Source organism: Salmo trutta, chromosome 32 (assembly GCF_901001165.1).
Source record: "Salmo trutta chromosome 32, fSalTru1.1, whole genome shotgun sequence".
In the NCBI taxonomy this organism is placed as follows: Eukaryota; Metazoa; Chordata; class Actinopteri; order Salmoniformes; family Salmonidae; genus Salmo; species Salmo trutta.
In genome coordinates this window covers 38,314,711-38,332,292 of record NC_042988.1, presented here as the reverse complement: position 1 = coordinate 38,332,292, position 17,582 = coordinate 38,314,711, and the positions used below count along the sequence as shown (strand labels likewise).

The following is a 17,582-nucleotide window of genomic DNA, read 5'->3' as shown; positions in this document are numbered from 1 at the left end:
ACTGAATGCAGCGCCTGTATTTTAGATCACAGAGGAACATGCAGGTTGTGCTTTCAGTTTAGATTGGCGTGACGTTTTGGAGGTCTCCAGGGGAGTCAATCAACTGGTTGATAGCCTGTGGTCCCAACACCCAGCGTGAGGTCACTCAGGACACATTTCTGGTGTTGGCACTGCCATTTACCACTCGTTAAACTAAGGTGTTTAACACAGCTGCGATTGGGACAGGCAAGGCCCCCCGTGGTCTCATTGATCCTACCATTCAGTCCTCCCCAGGGGTGCTTTTAGAGATTTGGCAGGGTGTCAATTGGATTCTGAACCCTGTGACCACTGTCCTGTCAGTACAGTCTTGTTAGAACTGGTCTTGGTGAAGAGATTACCTTGGTAAGGCTCTGAAAGTCACCCAGAGTTCTAATTCTAAGTTGTAACCAAGATAATGATTTGTTGCATTTCGACTCAGTGAACCTACACTGAACAGTTTTATAGTTCAGGATTGATCTACTCACCGCCAGAGGATTAGAAGACGAACAACAGACAAAGAACAGAGCAGATATTGGTCATCCTTGGCGCATGCCCCTTAAAAGTGGAAATCAATGTGAACTTAGTTTGTAAGCACTGATGCCTTGGGTGCTCATGTGGCCGGTGGCACCTTAATTGGGTAGGACAGCTCATAGTAATAGCTGGAACGGAATAATGGAATAGTATCAAACACAACAAACACATGGTTTCCATGGTTTCCATGAGTTTGATACCATTCCATTCACTCCATTCCAGCCATTATTATTAGCTGTCCTCCCCTCAATAGCCTCCTGTGCTTGGGTGATGAGTCCAAAAGATGATTCAAGGAAATTCACTTCTCAGAAGCCACATTTCCACGTACAGAGAATAAATAGTCCCATTCTCTCTCATCTGAATCTAAGGATGCTCAGGAACGTCCCAATATGCAGGGGAGTGTTGGACATTGGTTAATAAACCCTGTCTAATCCAATATTATGTATATCAAAGCAAATGTCTTTCATAACAGAGAAGCAATACTTTTTGCTAGTATTTGAATGTTTTGATTCAAAAGCAAAATTGGTCTAAAAGAGCAACAATTAGACACGTCTTTACAATGATTTAACAAAAGTTTGAACGCTGCTTCTGTCAGACTTTGACACACTGGTCGAGAGAGTGCTTAAACATTTCCAGAAGAAAAGATGGCAGTTTGGCAGAAAATGTATTGGGTACCCTCAGGCGATTCGGAATTATTAAGGAGAGAGAAGAGACAACACGTTTAGATCAGGTAGTGAAATATTCCTATTGAATCTCGCTGTGCCTGAAAAAGCAGCCTGAATTAAACCTATTGGATGGGATCGGTCAGTGTCTGTAATTGACTGTACGTAGAGTGATGGCTTTGAATCATGTATCATCATCTCAAATACAGCCTCTCTATGTTTCTTCCTTGTCATTCCATGGCAACAATAGTTGGTTACAGCCTGTCAAGTAAGAGGGTCAGGCAACATTTTAGGTTTTTAAATCACATTTAAAAACCCACCTTTTTAGCATGGCTTTTAGTCAGTAATTGTTTTAGATCCTCAGTGTTTTGTTATTTTATTAATGTTCTACGGTGTTCGGCGGTTGACGACATCGGCCTTCTAGCCATCGCCGATCCATTTTTCATTTTCCATTTGTTTTGTCTTGTTTTCTCACATACCTGGTTCTCATTGTCCCTCGTTATGTGTTGTGTATTTAACCCTCATGTTTTTGTTTGTCACTTTTCCTGAGTTTTCCCCGCATTCCCAGCATAAGGCGCTCGTCGATTCAGGCGCGGCTGGGAATTTTACTGACAGATCATTTGCACATAGTTTAGGGATCCCCATCGTTCCCGTGGATGTACCTTTCCTCGTTCACGCCTTAGATAGTCAACCATTAGGGTCAGGGTTGATTAAGGAGGTCACCGCTCCTTTGGGCATGGTGACGCAGGGGGGTCATACGGAGAGAATTAATCTCTTCATTATTGATTCTCCTGCGTTTCCCATGGTGCTGGGCCTACCCTGGTTAGTCTGTCACAACCCCACTGTTTCTTGGCCACAGAGGGCTCTCACGGGGTGGTCGCGAGAATGCTCAGGTAAGTGTTTAGGGGTTTCCGTTGGTGCTACTACGGTGGAGAGTCCAGACCAGGTTTCCACCGTGCGCATTCCCCCTGAATATGCCGATTTCGCTCTCGCCTTCTGTAAAAAGAAGGCGACTCAATTACCACCTCATCGACGGGGCGATTGTGCGATAGATCTCCTGGTAGGCGCTGCACTTCCCAGGAGTCACGTGTATCCCCTCTCACAGGCGGAGATGGAGGCTATGGAAACATGTGTCTCCGAATCCCTGCGTCGGGGATACATTCGGTCCTCCACTTCACCCGCCTTCTCGAGTCTCTTTTTTGTGAAGAAGGATGGAGGTTTACGCCTGTGCATTGACTATAGCGGTCTCAATCAAATCACAGTGAGGTACAGTTACCCGCTACCTCGTATCGCCACGGCGATTGAGTCAATGCATGGGGCGCGCTTCTTCACGAAACTGGATCTCAGGAGTGCGTATAACCTGGTGGGTATCCGGGAGGGAGACGAGTGGAAGACAGCGTTTACTACCACCACAGGGCATTATGAGCACCTCGTCATGCCGTACGGGTTGATGAATGCTCCATCAGTCTTCCAATCCTTTGTAGATTCGATTTTCAGGGACCTGCACAGGCAGGGTGTAGTGGTGTATATCAATGACATTCTGATATACTCCGCTACACGCACCGAGCATGTGTCCTTGGTGCGCAGGGTACTTGGACGACTGTTGGAGACAGTCGCACGGCTGCATTGCAGCCGTGCGTAATTGGCCGACTCCCATCACGGTAAAGGAGGTGCAGCGATTTTGAGGGTTTGCCAAATACTACCGGAGATTTATCCGGGGTTTTGGCCAGGTAGCTGCTCCCATTACCTCACTGCTGAAGGGGGGTCCTGTACGGTTGCAGTGGTCGGCTGAGGCGGACAGGGCTTTTGGGAAGCTAAGAGCTCTATTTACTTCGGCTCCCGTGCTGGCTCATCCGGATCCCTCTTTGGCGTTCATAGGGATAGGAGCTGTGCTCTCTCAGCGCTCGGGTTCGCCACCGAAGCTCCGCCCATGTGCCTTCTTCTCGAGGAAGCTCAGCCTGGCGGAGCGAAACTATGACGTGGGGGACCGGGAGTTGTTGGCTGTTGTCAAGGCTTTGAAAGCGTGGAGACATTGGCTTGAGGGGGCTAAACACCCCTTTCTCATCTGGACTGACCACCGTAATCTGGAGTACATCCGGGCAGCGAGGAGACTGAACCACGAGGCACTGCTGGAGCCACGCGTCGTGGGGGGGGGGGTATTGTCACGACTTCTACCGAAGTCGATGCCTCTCCTTGTTCGGGCGGTGTTCGGCAGTCGACGTCACCGGCCTTCTTGCCATCGCCGATCCATTTTTCATTTTCCATTTGTTTTGTCTCGTTTTCCCACACACCTGGTTCTCATTGTCCCTCGTTATGTGTTGTGTATTTAACCCTCTGTTTCCCCAAAGTCTTTGTGTGGTATTGTTTTTCTGTGTTGATGTATGCGCACGTTAATCTGGTTGCGCTGGGTTATGTATACCCATTTTGTATTTCATGTTCATTGTGCCGTGTGCTTTTGGTTCGCCTGAATAAAAGGCTCCGTGTGCTACCAAATACCTGCTCTCCTGTGCCTGACTCCCTTGTAGCCACTTACGCATACCTGACAATTAATTATTCATACCTGTTTGCTTTAACTTTATTCATTTGATTGTTTTAATGTAAAGTGCGTTGCGAATTTGAATGCACTTTAAATAAAGTTTGATTTCATTTACGTAGGACCAGGGCAAGCTATCACTTCTTCTCAAGGGGATGCGGTGTCCCCTGTCCTCCAGTAGCCATCCCAATTCCTTCCTTCCTGTCTCAGACCTCATTAGAGAGTACCTCAGCCCAGCTCTCCTCAGAGAACATGTCATGCTATTCATAGCACACAGGCTAGGTATGGATCTCCGAGGGCATCTGTAGGTAACTACACAGATGCATTCTTACTAGCAACCCAATTCCGTCTGAAACAACGTTTTATGCTATCCTTGGTGGACTATGTAGGATACCATAATGAACAAAACCCAAAACCCATATTCTTTCTACAGATGTATTTATCTGTGTCTTATGTGGTGGTTATTCAACAGAGATGATTTGACTCGACTGAAGGTAATCTCATTTAACACAGAACTAAAATCTTGCGTAATTTGTTCAGATGATCGATAGACGTCTGTCAACGAGAGATTAGACTGAAGACTAATTAGTGCAGGTTAGGTTTTTTAGTCATGAATCTTGCTCTGGAGGCAGCTCTGCAGAGTGGTCACAAGCTGGCACAGCCACAAAGTCATCACATCTGATTTTAAACATAACCTTAACCCTGACCACACTGCTGACCATAATGTCTGACCTTAAATTAAGACCAAAAAGCACATTTTGGTTTTCAATAATGTTTACAATATAGCCAATTCTGTCTTTGCATCTGGTCCATCTAGCTGTAATCGCTCAGTTCTGCCTCAAGTACAAGACTCATCCCAATAAACATCAACCTGCTTAATTAGTCTGAGAGGCTCCTTCATTTGCTTTCATCTCAGTCAGCGGTCCAACATACTTTGAGAACATCTCTTCATCTTTCCCTGAAGAAGAGATCATCAAAACCATTCGGGTTTTGACTCCCCATTACCCCAGAGACAGGAAATCGATATTGAAACTGCACGGCAGAGAAAGGGTTCATTGGTCAATTACTTCAACATTCCTTTGACCTTTTTAGGTCATCACCACATTCTCATGTGCCAATGTCACGGGCGGCTTCTCTCTGCCGGGACCATAATGCACCAGGCAGTAACCTTCACGCTCGTCAATAAGGCTGAGTAAGAGTTTTTAGGAGAGCATGTAGCTGGATACCACTCACCAGAGTGGATAGTATGCGCGGTATTGATTTCATGGTTCCCCGTAAGAGCAATTAGCATGTTCCCTGCCTGCAGCAGCAACCTGTGAACTCTTTGACCAGCTGTTCCTTTTGTCGCTGAGGATCACGCACATTCGTTTTGCACTCGGCAACAGAACACAGAACACAGTGGAACAGAACACAGAACACAGTGGAACAGAACACAGAACACAGTGGAACAGAACACACAGACACACAGTCACTCTGCATGCACGGACTCAGGTACCGCTTGTTAGTGTGGTTTGTCTCTTCACCACATTTCAATCCTTTTCAACACAAAATAAGTCAACATTAAAGGGATAGTTCACCCAAATGACTAAATGACATATTGGTTTCCTTACCCTGTAAGCAGTCTATGGACAATGTATGATGACAGCATCCATTTACATTTTTTATTATTTTTTATTATTTGATGTTTTTATCAATGTCAATCAATAAGATATAGCAATCACATGATTACCGCAGCAACAAAACATGAGCAAGAACGGGGGGGGATTGATACAGCAGTTCAAGATACAACAATTGAGAGATAATATTACAGGAGGGGTACCTAACCGAGGTCTTTGATGGTGGAAGTGGCTTTTTGACCAGCCCACTAGAATGTTTGTAGTGGTGCCATGCTTTGGTTTTATTTACTTGGCCACTGTTTCCAAATGCTAACTTTGTTTTTCATTCGTGGCACAAATCCAATGCAAGTCAATAGTACTGAAATGTGTCACACTTCATGTCCAAACCATCTACACAATCAATGTTAGATATTTTAGGATGATTTGGACATGAAGCATTGTCCATACTGAATTCATATCAAGCCATTTGTCATAAAAGCAAGGCATGAACAAGAAGACAGGCGTGTACATCAGTGGAGGCTGCTGAGGGGAGGACGACTCATAAAAATGGTTGGAATGGAGCGAATGGAATGGCATCAATCACATGGAAACCATGTGTTTAATGTATTTGATACCATTCCACTGATTCCGCTCCTGCCATTACCAAGAGTCCGTCCTCCCCAATTAAGGTGCTACCAACCTCCTGTGGTGTACATTCATGTGAATGTATTTTATTTTTGAAGAGTACAAACAGATGAGTGACATCGACGAAGTCTCAGATGTCTCTAGCTGGATATGTTCACTAACCCAATAAGAGAGCAGTGCACTGAAATTGTCACATTACAATTTGGAAAGTGATCATCGCTCTAATGCAAGGCTCTCCAACTCTGTTCCTGCATCATGTACGTTTTCAATCCAACCCCAGTTTTAACTAACCTGATTCAGCTTATCAACCAGCTAATTATTAGAATCAGGAGCGCTTGATTAGGTTTGGAGTGAAAACCTGCAGGACGGTAGCTCTCCAGGAACAGGGTTGGAGTTAAAACCTACAGGACGGTATCTCTCCAGGAACAGGGTTGGAGTTAAAACCTACAGGACGGTATCTCTCCAGGAACAGGGTTGGAGTTAAAACCTACAGGACAGTAGCTCTCCAGGAACAGGGTTGGAGTTAAAACCTACAGGACGGTATCTCTCCAGGAACAGGGTTGGAGTTAAAACCTACAGGAGGTTAGCTCTCCAGGAACAGGGTTGGAGTTAAACCCTACAGGACGGTAGCTCTCCAGGAACAGGGTTGGAGTTAAAACCTACAGGATGGTATCTCTCCAGGAACAGGGTTGGAGTTGAAACCTACAGGACGGTATCTCTCCAGGAACAGGGTTGGAGTTACAACCTACTGGACTGTAACTCTCCAGGAACAGAGTTGGAGTTGAAACCTACAGGACGGTAGCTCTCCAGGAACAGGGTTGGAGTTACAACCTACTGGACTGTAACTCTCCAGGAACAGGGTTGGAGTTGAAACCTACTGGACTGTAACTCTCCAGGAACAGGGTTGGAGTTGAAACCTACTGGACTGTAACTCTCCAGGAACAGGGTTGGAGTTACAACCTACAGGACTGTAACTCTCCAGGAACAGGGTTGGAGTTGAAACCTACTGGACTGAAACTCTCCAGGAACAGGGTTGGAGTTAAGACCTACAGGACGGTATCTCTCCAGGAACAGGGTTGGAGTTAAAACCTACAGGACGGTATCTCTCCAGGAACAGGGTTGGAGTTACAACCTACTGGACTGTAACTCTCCAGGAACAGGGTTGGAGTTACAACCTACAGGACGGTATCTCTCCAGGAACAGGGTTGGAGTTAAAACCTACAGGACGATATCTCTCCAGGAACAGGGTTGGAGTTAAAACCTACTGGACTGTAGCTCTCCAGGAACAGGGTTGGAGTTAAAACCTACAGGACAGTAGCTCTCCAGGAACAGGGTTGGAGTTAAAACCTACTGGACTGTACCTCTCCAGGAACAGGGTTGGAGTTACAACCTACTGGACTGTAACTCTCCAGGAACAGGGTTGGAGTTAAAACCTACTGGATTGTCACGTCCTGACCAGTAAAGGGGTCTATTTGTTATTGTAGTTTGGTCAGGACGTGGTAGAGGGTATTTGTTTTCATGGTTTTGTGTATGGGTTTAGATAGAGGGATATTTTGTGTAGAGTGTTTCTGGGGTTTATTGGTGTAGTGTCGATGTAGAGGGGGTAGTTGATTTAGGTGGTTCGGGGTGTGCGTGTATTGTAGAGGGGTATTTGATTTATGTGTTCCAGGGTGTTGGGTATGTTCTTGTGTTTGTTTTCTAAAGGGCTGTTCTAGTTTTGTATTTCTGTGTTGGCCTGGTATGACTCTCAGTCAGGAACAGCTGTACATCGTTGTTGCTGATTGAGAGTCATACTTAGGTCGCCTGTTTTCACCTGTTAGTTTGTGGGAGATTGTGCTGTGTATAGCTTTGTGCCTTACCGGCCTGTTATTCGTCGTTGTGTTATGTATACGTGTTTGTTTTGGGGTTTTTCCTTCTTTGTCCATAATAAAGAAGATGAGTGTACATATTCCAGCTGCGTTTTGGTCCTCTCCTTATGACTCGCGTGACAAGGATGGTAGCTTTCCAGGAACAGCGTTGGAGTTAAAACCTACAGGAGGGTACCTCTCCAGGAACAGGGTTGGAGTTAAAACCAACAGGAGGTTAGCTCTCCAGGAACAGGGTTTAGGTTAAAACCTACAGGAGGGTAGCTCTACAGGAACAGGGTTGGAGTTAAAACCTACAGGACGGTACCTCTCCAGGAACAGGGTTGGAATTAAAACCAACAGGAGGTTAGCTCTCCAGGAACAGGGTTGAGGTTGAGGTTAAAACCTACAGGAGGGTAGCTCTCCAGGAACAGGGTTGGAGTTAAAACCTACAGGACGGTACCTCTCAGGGTTAGAGTGCCCTGCTTTGATGGGTATGCACTAATCTTTCAATTACTGAGATTAGGCCGTTACTGAGAACTGTTGTCAATTTCCAGCAGACATGCTGTTATTGTCACGCTTGTCGTTGGAAATGGAGGACCAAAACGCAGCAGGGACATGTATACTCATCTTCTTTATTTATGGGAAAAGAAGGGAAAAACCAAACAAACACGTATACAAAAATAACAAAACGATGACCGACAAAATAACAGCCTTGAAGGCAACACAGCAATCCAAGGACAATCTCCCACAAATGCACAGACAAACACACCCAACTGCTCGGGGCAGTCTGGCAGCTCGGGGCAGTCTGGACAGTCTGGCAGCTCGGGGCAGTCTGGACAGTCTGGCAGCTCGGGGCAGTCTGGACAGTCTGGCAGCTCGGGGCAGTCTGGACAGTCTGGCAGCTCGGGGCAGTCTGGCAGCTCGGGGCAGTCTGGCCAGTCTGGCCGCTCGGGGCAGTCTGGCCGCTCTGGCAGCTCGGGGCAGTCTGGCAGCTCGGGGCAGTCTGGCCGCTCGGGGCAGTCTGGCCGCTCTGGCAGCTCGGGGCAGTCTGGCCGCTCTGGCAGCTCGGGGCAGTCTGGCCGCTCTAGCAGCTCCTGACTAGTGGGTGGCTCTGGCGACTCTTCACTGACGGGCGGCTCTGGCGACTGTTGACTGGCGGGCGGCTCTGGCGACTGTTGACTGGCGGGCGGCTCTGGCGACTGTTGACTGGCGGGCGGCTCTGGCGACTGTTGACTGGCGGGCGGCTCTGGCGACTGTTGACTGGCGGGCGGCTCTGGCGACTGGCGGGCGGCTCTGGCGACTGGCGGGCGGCTCTGGCGACTGGCGGGCGGCTCTGGCCTGCGGCGGCTCTGGCGACTGTTGACTAGCTGGCGGCCCTGGCGACTGTTGACTAGCTGGCGGCCCTGGCGACTGTTGACTGGCGGGCGGCTCTGGTGACTGTTGACTGGCGAGGCTGGGTTCACGCACTTGAAGCCTGGTGCGTGGTGCTGGTACTGGGCGTACCAGATTGTGAACACGCACCTCCAGGCTAGTGCGGGGAGCGGGAACAGGACGAGTCGGACTGGGTTGACGCACTTCCGGGTCCGCACGAGAGACAGGAGCTAGAAACCCAGGGCTATGGAGGCGCACAGTCGGTCTTGATCTTACCTCCTGCACAACCCGTCTTGGCTGGATGGAACTAGTAGCCCTGTACGAGCGGGGTGCTCGTACAGGGCAGACTGGGCTGTGCAGGGGCCTGATGGTAGCCGTGCGTAGAGCGGGAGTTGGGTAGCCTGGTCCTCGGAGGCGTACCGGCGACCAGATGTGCTGTGCAGACATCCTCCTACCAGGCTGGATGCCCGCTCTAGCACGGCACCTGCGAGGGGCTGGAATAACGCGCACCGGACTGTGCGTGCGTATGGGTGAGAGTGCGCTCCTCAGCGAAACATGGCGCTCTCCACCTCATACGCTCCTCCATATAACCACGGGTAGCTGGCTTCCGGCTCTTCCTAGGCCTAGCCAAACTACCCGTGTGCCCCCCCCAAAAAAATGATTGGGGGTGCCTCTCGTGCTTCTCCCTCAGCGCGTCCAAGGCCTCGTACCTCCGCCTCTCTGCCTTGGCTGCCTCAATTTCCTCCTGTGGGCGACGGTACTCCCCAGCCTGGTGCCAAGGTCCAGCCCCGTCCAGAACTTCCTCCCAGGTCCATCTCTCCCGCCAGTCCAACTCAAAATCCCCTTTCCTCTGCTGCTTGGTCCTTAGTTGGTGGGAGATTCTGTCACGCTTGTCATTAGAAATGGAGGACCAAAACGCAGCAGGGACATGTATACTCATCTTCTTTATTTATGGGAAAAGAAGGGAAAAACCAAACAAACACGTATACAAAAATAACAAACCGATGACCGACAAAATAACAGCCTTGAAGGCAACACAGCAATCCAAGGACAATCTCCCACAAATGCACAGACAAACACACCCAACTAATATAGGACTTCCAATCAAAGGCAACACCAAACAGCTGCCTTCAATTGGAAGTCCACCCCAATTAACCCAACATAGAAACACACTCACTAGACTACACATAGAAATACATAAACATAGACCACAACTCAAAACCCTGAAATAATAAATCAAACGCCCTCCTAACTAACACACCACCCTGAACCACATAAAACAAATACCCTCTGCCACGTCCTGACCAAACTACAATAACAATTAACCCTTATACTGGCCAGGACGTGACAGTTATAGGATTTTGTATTAAAATTGATTGGTGTTGATATGGCATTATAGATATCACCTCAATAATTAACTCTGTGGTTAATTACTTAATTGTGCCATTGACACAGATTTCACATATTGGTCTCATTACTTCTAATTAACATAAATAAAACCCTCACATACAATACCCTAATTATATTATAACAGTGTACTTAATCATAAAATAGTTGATTCATATTGACTCCATAATATAGTGTTTAATCACCCTTTCTCATCCACCTACACTCAAAAAATAAAGAGAGAGTCCCTATTGGGCCACAGATCGATGCCATGTTAACATGGAAAAGGGAGAAATTCAGAATCAAAACCGTCGTCATGGCAACGGCCCCTGCCAGATTCCACCAATCAATGGAGTCCGCAAGGCGATGTGAGAGGCACCGGGCGGGGAAAAAAGGCCAGGCGTTCTACATAAAGAGTCTGGGACGGGGAGTCAGGGCGCCACAACGGAGCAACCCACCTCTTGAACACACTCACACACAAAGACATTAAGCACCAAGAGGAAGACGGAAAGAGTGAAACTAAGAAAAAGAAGGAAGGAAGAGAGAGAGAGAGAGAGAGAGAGAGAGAGAGAGAGAGAGAGAGAGAGAGAGAGAGAGAGGATATATATGACTAGATATGGCATACATCTATGAAGGAGGAATCCCTGCCCGGGTCTATCTGGGAACCCTGCTCGTGGCTCTTTGCTTCCACCCCATCTCCGTTGGAGGAGGTAAGGTGACTGTGTTGACAGACTGCTCTGCATAGTGATCAACTGTTTAGCTTGTCTAATTTAGTCACTCTGCCACTTTCCTCTCTCACTACAGTGCATCAACAGCATCAGTTTTATTTCCTATTCTATTTACATTTCTTATCCTAAAGAAGGATAGGAAAGAGATACAACTCTGTTTTAGAGGAATATCGCCCCACTCAGTGTTGGGGAAACGGTGGTGGGACATGTTGCATGTGGGCTGCTCTCTTTAAGCCCTGAGGCACTAGGTTGAGTAATGGAATAGCAGCACTGTCCCACCAGCTCCATTTCCCACATCCTATCTCTGTCTGTCTGTGATGCTTTGCAGGGAGAGCCTGAGATGTTTGTTTTTGTGTGGCCTTTGTGAGTCAGAATCGATGAGGATGCTATTTTAGAGACTGAAGAAAATGCTCTTTCCTATATTGAAGGACTTGACCCGGGAAGCATCAATTGAATCCCACTTTATTTCAGGCTATAACGCCTTCATCTTGCATGGCAGTTTTTTCCTCATGCGTTTTGTGTGCTCACACACACGCATATCTATGTTTAATTTAGGCGATTCAACCCCCCAGCTTTTAAAAGTCACTGTGCTTGACTAGAGGAGAAAATTCTTCATCTTTTATTAATATCATCATCCTCAGCTGTATCAATTTCCCTGAAGTTCTCACTTCAAACTATTGCAACGAATTCACCACAGCATTTTAAAGGACACAAATGGAATGCTTGATTGCAGCACATTTAAACTAGGAAGTAATTAGCCGGAACAAATCAATCTGTCACAATTAAATGGCATGTCAACCGATCACAATTAATATGCTTGCAAAAGACAAATTGAACTTCTGAAGTCCAATTTTGTTTGAGCTGGGTGAATGACACAAATTACACAAATGCAATATGCAAATGTAAAAGTTATTTGTCAATGACCCACAAGCATCAGCTGCCGTCACGGAGATGTAGGCTATAGGCTAGTTGTGTCTAATGAACTGAACAAAGGTTGCTTTGAAGTGGAGGTGCATGATTAGCCGACAGTGGTGACATGAAGACTGGGGGGGAGTCGGGGGGGGGGGGGGGGGGGGGGGGGGGGCAGGAGTCTTTCTCCCTCTGTGTCTCATTAAACCTACAGTAACAGGAGGAAGCAGCTGGTGTCAATGGAGGCAGAGGAAGGAGGGCGTTAAAGAGAGTGAGCGTCAGCTTGTCGTGCTGAGACTTTCTTTCATGTGACTCTACAGTGTGCATGTGCCACTTGTGCTCATCCTCAATAAGACCCTGTAGTGAAGAAGGAGACATCTTGTGTTCATCCTCAATAAGACCCTGTAGTGAAGAAGGAGACATCTTGTGCTCATCCTCAATAAGACCCTGTAGTGAAGAAGGAGACATCTTGTGTTCATCCTCACAAAGACCCTGTAGTGAAGAAGGAGACATCTTGTGTTCATCCTCACAAAGACCCTGTAGTAAAGAAGGAGACATCTTGTGCTCAACCTCACAGGGACCCTGTAGTGAAGAAGGAGACATCTTGTGCTCAACCTCACAGGGACCCTGTAGTGAAGAAGGAGACATCTTGTGTTCATCCTCACAAAGACCCTGTAGTAAAGAAGGAGACATCTTGTGTTCATCCTCACAAAGACCCTGTAGTGAAGAAGGAGACATCTTGTGCTCAACCTCACAGGGACCCTGTAGTGAAGAAGGAGACATCTTGTGTTCATCCTCACAAAGACCCTGTAGTAAAGAAGGAGACATCTTGTGTTCATCCTCACAAAGACCCTGTAGTAAAGAAGGAGACATCTTGTGTTCATCCTCACAAAGACCCTGTAGTGAAGAAGGAGACATCTTGTGTTCATCCTCACAGGGACCCTGTAGTGTTAGTAATACATCTAAATAATAATAATTTTACCAGCAGTGTAGGTGTGTGCAGTAGTTAGCCATTTAACAGTCTTATGGCCAGGAGATTTAAACTGTTTAGGAGTCTGTTGGTCTGAGCCTTGATGCACCGGTACCATCTGCCGGATGGGAACATGGAGAACAGTCCATTTGGCAATTTTTCAGGGCTTTCTCAGACACCGCCTGGCATTTACGTCCTGAATGGCTGGGTGCTCACCCCCAGTGATGCACTGGGTCGTCCGTACCACCCTCTGTAGGGCCTTCCGGTTGAGGGGGTTGCAGTTGCCATACCAGACGGTGATACAACCAGTCAGGATGCTCTCGATGATGCAGCTGTAAAAGTTCCTAAGGATCTGAGGCGCCATGCCAAATCGTATCAGCCTCCTGAGGGAGAAGAGGCACGACTGTGCTGGTGTGAGAGGATCATGTTAAGTCCTCAGTGATGTAGACACCGAGCAATTTAATACAGTCTATTCATGTAATAATCTGCAAATATGGATTTAAAAACTTGAAAAAGTAGTTTAGTCAGGGGATAAAAAATTTTTTTCGACATGTCTGGTGTTTATTGCCTAGGCATAACTGTACTTAAAGACAAGTAGCCTATTGGTTTCATAGCCTACACTATTACCATCCATTATTATCCGTCTATTAACAATGTGTTTTACGCTCCAAGATGCTGACCCTAAACCCAAATCACGGGTAGGATTTCCCCATTAGCGACTGGGTCAGTCACTTCTGAACTGCAGACGAACTCAGCCATAAACTTGAAGAGTTGCTATCTCATCACTGCACTGTTAATTAAGCTTTGAAGGAGAAAGTGTAGAGTGTTAAGGCTGGTAGACAGCTTGTCATAATGAACGATTGGTTAGCGGTTGTAATTCATTGTGAGAGCCATGGTGGGTTTATAGGGAACGGCAGGGCTTTTACATTTTAGAACGATGTGTTGAGTTGCTCGGTAGTGGTGTATGTTTTAGAAGGAGGTGTCGATTGGCTGGATAGGGGTGTTTATGTTTTAGGAAGATGTGTTGATTAGACAGTTGGATGGGACTTGATGGATGTGCCAGTGTTGTCGGGTAGGACAGGATGTCGATCAGAGAGACTCAGGTGTCGATACATTGATCAAGGCGGGTCTCACATGGACTGAGTATCTGTTGGCTGAGTCGGTGTTGATTGGCAGAAGGCTCAACTGTCAACTCAACATTCAGTGTCAAAGTGAGTGATGACTGGAGAAGAAGGGCTCTATTTCAATTTGTCTTTCTGCAATTCCTCACCTCCTTCACAACCGTATTGGAGGAGAAGGTCCAAGGGGAGGATGCCATATAGAATAGAGAGAACGGTGAATAGAATGAGGTTGTGAGGAATCGAGGACAGATGAATTGAGAAAGAGGTGTTTTCACTTGCAGTTGACCCGGTGTTGAACGGGATCCCTTCATCTTCTCTTCCTGCAGCCGCGCTGAAGCAGGAGGTGGCGCTGGAGAATGGCGCCACAACGCTGAACCACTCCATGGCAATGGTGCAGCGCATGGAGGGTCTGCTGGCCCAAGGCAACGGCAGCGATGTGGCCCTCCGCGTGCAGACGGTAAACACGGATGAGGTGAAGGTGATCCAGGCGCACACGCTGGTGCTCTCGCTGCAGAGCGAGGTGTTTGAGGAGCTGCTGCTCAGCCACAACACCAGCACCTTGGTCCTGAGGGAGCCTGCCGACTGTGCTGCGGTCTTTGACAAGTTCATCAGGTGAGGGGAGGGGAAGCAGAATGAGTGGACCCCTCAAGAGGATGGGGGAGGAACAGAAATGGGCTAGTGGTGTTTCATGTTTTTTTTTATAAAAAAAGTGACCTTTCAAGTTCAGTAATGACTGCCAATGTTTCTGCAGACCAATCTAGCCTTGTTTTATCTCTGCAGGTACCTCTACTGTGGTGACATCTCTGTGCGCCTGGACCAGGCAATCCCTCTGCACAAGCTGGCCAGCAAGTACCGTGTGTGGAGCCTCCAGCAGGGCCTAAGCCAGTACATGACGGGGCACCTGTCCAGCGACTCCCCGACCGGCCACGTGGTTGGCTGGTACCAGTACGCCATGCAGATCGGCGACGCCAACCTGAGGGACAGCTGCCTCCAGTACCTCTCCTGGAACCTGTCGTCGGTGTTGCAGAGCGGCGAGTGGGGCTCCATCAGCGATGACCTGCTGCTGTCCCTGATGCAGCGCTCCGACCTCATCCTGCAGAGCGAGCTAGAGCTCTACGAGGCCCTGGAAGCCTGGATCGGCAAGAACCAGCCGGCCGGCCTAACGGTGGAGAATGCCCTGAGGCAGGTGCGCTATGGCATGATCCCCCCGCAGCACCTGTTCCGTCTGCAGAAGCAGTCACCAGTCATGCTTAAATACTACGAGTCCATCCGCGACCTGCTCTTCCTGGCCTTCCAGTTCCACTCGGCCTCGCCCGTCCAGCTGGCCAAATACTTTGACGTCAACTGCAGCATATTCACGCCACGCAACTACCTGTCACCGTCCTGGGGCTCTCCGTGGGTCATCAACAACCCCACGCGCGACGACCGCAGCTTCAGCTTCCAGACCCAGCTGGGCCCCAGCGGCAGCGACGCCAGCAAGCGGGTGACCTGGAACGCCCTGTTCTCCCCGCGCTGGCTCCCGCTCAGCGTGCGCGCTGCCTATACAAACGAGATGCAGGCCACACGCACTGACGGCGGTCGTCCTCGCATCATCGTCACCCCAGCCACTTCCAGCACCGACTTCGCCGGTGTGAGCTTCCAGAAGACGGTGATCGTGACGGCGAGGCAGGGGGGTAAAATGGTGGTTCGTCACGTCTACAACTTCCACCAGAGCACTGAGGAGGCCGGGGATTTCCTGGTGGAAGCCGACCTTCACCGCCGGGCGTCTGAATACCTCATCGACAGCTCCCTCTACCTGCACGTCGTGGTAAAGCCTCTTTACCACAGCCTCATTGTTGCCAGGAAATAGGCCAAGAGGTTGTTGTTGTTGCCTTAGTAACCAACAGTTCCCATTAGATGGTCAAGTTGCAGAGTAAAAATTGGCTATATCATAAAAAATTATGAAAACAAAACATTTGCTTTTTGTCTTAATTTAAGGTACACAGCATAAGGTTTGAGTGTGGTTGAGGTTATATTTCAAGAACAGAAATTGTAGAAATAGGCTGGGTTTATGACTTTGGAACTTGCCCAGACAGTGATGATCGTAACCAACCGCCCTCCCTGCTGAGTCCCACCCCCCCTAGCCTGCAGACAAAGTCACACATGCACACACTCATATCGCAACTCCTGTTTATTGGCCTGGTACTGGGCACCTCTGTTCTACATAAGGTAATGGTACTTTTTGCAGTAGTGGTTAAGTTTGTCTCCAAACTGTTTTAGCTCTGAAAAGAGGTGTCTGGAGCCAGCTGTAACTGTACTGCATCTATTAAAGAAGTCAATGAAAGAGTTTCAGATAATAACAGTTCCTCCACATTGTTTCCCCCCCCAATCTTACACACATGGTAGGGGCAAACACGACTGCACTGTATTTGTTTGAGATATGATTGTCAATACTTGGATATTTCCTTGATTGCCCCTGATTAGAGGAAAGGCACATTCTTTATGACATATTTAACTGTATGATGTTATCTGCATAGCTACAGGATACTACTAGTAAATCAAAGTGTCAGTTATTGGTATTGTTTCCATTAGCTGAACCCTCACTTTGTTGGTGCTAACCAAACCTCACAGGATCAAGTGAAACTTATTTTGTCGCTTTGCACACTGCCAACACCATAAGTACAGGCCATTTTAAAAGCATACATTCATACCATTAGTCACAATTACACACATAAGTTTACAGGCCTAAATATTATAGCCATGCTAATACTCAGTGTCCAGACAATTCCTATACCAGAGTTTCTCTAGAAGCCATTTTGCTGTTGCCCTACTCTTTTGCAATTGAGGAGCATTTCTATTGAATCTTTAATCTTTAGTGCTCTTAGAAGGATTGTGTTGTTGTGAGTAGTGCTTATATAATGAATTATGCACAGGCCTATGGATGACATTGTTGGTCTAAATTATACTTTCGGGTCTTTAGAATGTTACTGGTTCATGTAGCTACCATATCTCTCTATGTCCTTTTCCTATGTCCTGAATAAAATGTTATTTTACCCAGTCTGTAATTGGTCTGTTTACTTGATTCACCCTAATATGCAGAACACAATGTGATACAGAGGACAATTGTGACTTAAGCCTAATTTATACCATACATATGCAACAAAGTAATGCAAACACAAAATGGCTATCCTGCAAACTGGCATCACATTTATAATCGTGGGGCTGCAGACATGTGTGTGTTTTTCCTACTCAACAATACAGCATTGCAATTTTTCATAGCTATTTGT

The 17,582-nt window shown here is 47.5% G+C and overlaps 1 protein-coding gene across 2 annotated transcripts; it reads left to right on the top strand.

Annotated features, from left to right (window-relative positions):
* The first annotated feature begins 10,994 nt into the window (after nt 1-10,994).
* On the top strand, nt 10,995-17,355 carry LOC115171846 (BTB/POZ domain-containing protein 17-like). Of its 2 annotated transcripts, none has more exons than XM_029729025.1 (3): nt 10,995-11,298; nt 14,598-14,928; nt 15,097-17,355. In XM_029729025.1, exons 1-3 carry the CDS (start codon nt 11,205-11,207, stop codon nt 16,163-16,165), a joined length of 1,494 nt encoding a protein of 497 aa, XP_029584885.1. In that variant the 5' UTR covers nt 10,995-11,204; the 3' UTR covers nt 16,166-17,355. The 2 variants fall into 2 exon arrangements, with proteins under 2 accessions (XP_029584885.1, XP_029584886.1); XM_029729026.1 differs by having other exon boundaries at nt 10,997-11,298; nt 14,643-14,928.
* Nucleotides 17,356-17,582: the final 227 nt, after the last annotated feature.

Excerpts from the sequence above, each read along its gene's own strand:
- LOC115171846 (XM_029729025.1), top strand. The coding sequence starts at position 11,205 with ATGGCATACATCTATGAAGGAGGAATCCCTGCCCGGGTCTATCTGGGA. Across the intron at positions 11,299-14,597 it reads CCCCATCTCCGTTGGAGGAG|TTGACCCGGTGTTGAACGGG; the intron begins GTAAGGTGACTG and ends TTTCACTTGCAG. Across the intron at positions 14,929-15,096 it reads GTCTTTGACAAGTTCATCAG|GTACCTCTACTGTGGTGACA; the intron begins GTGAGGGGAGGG and ends TTATCTCTGCAG.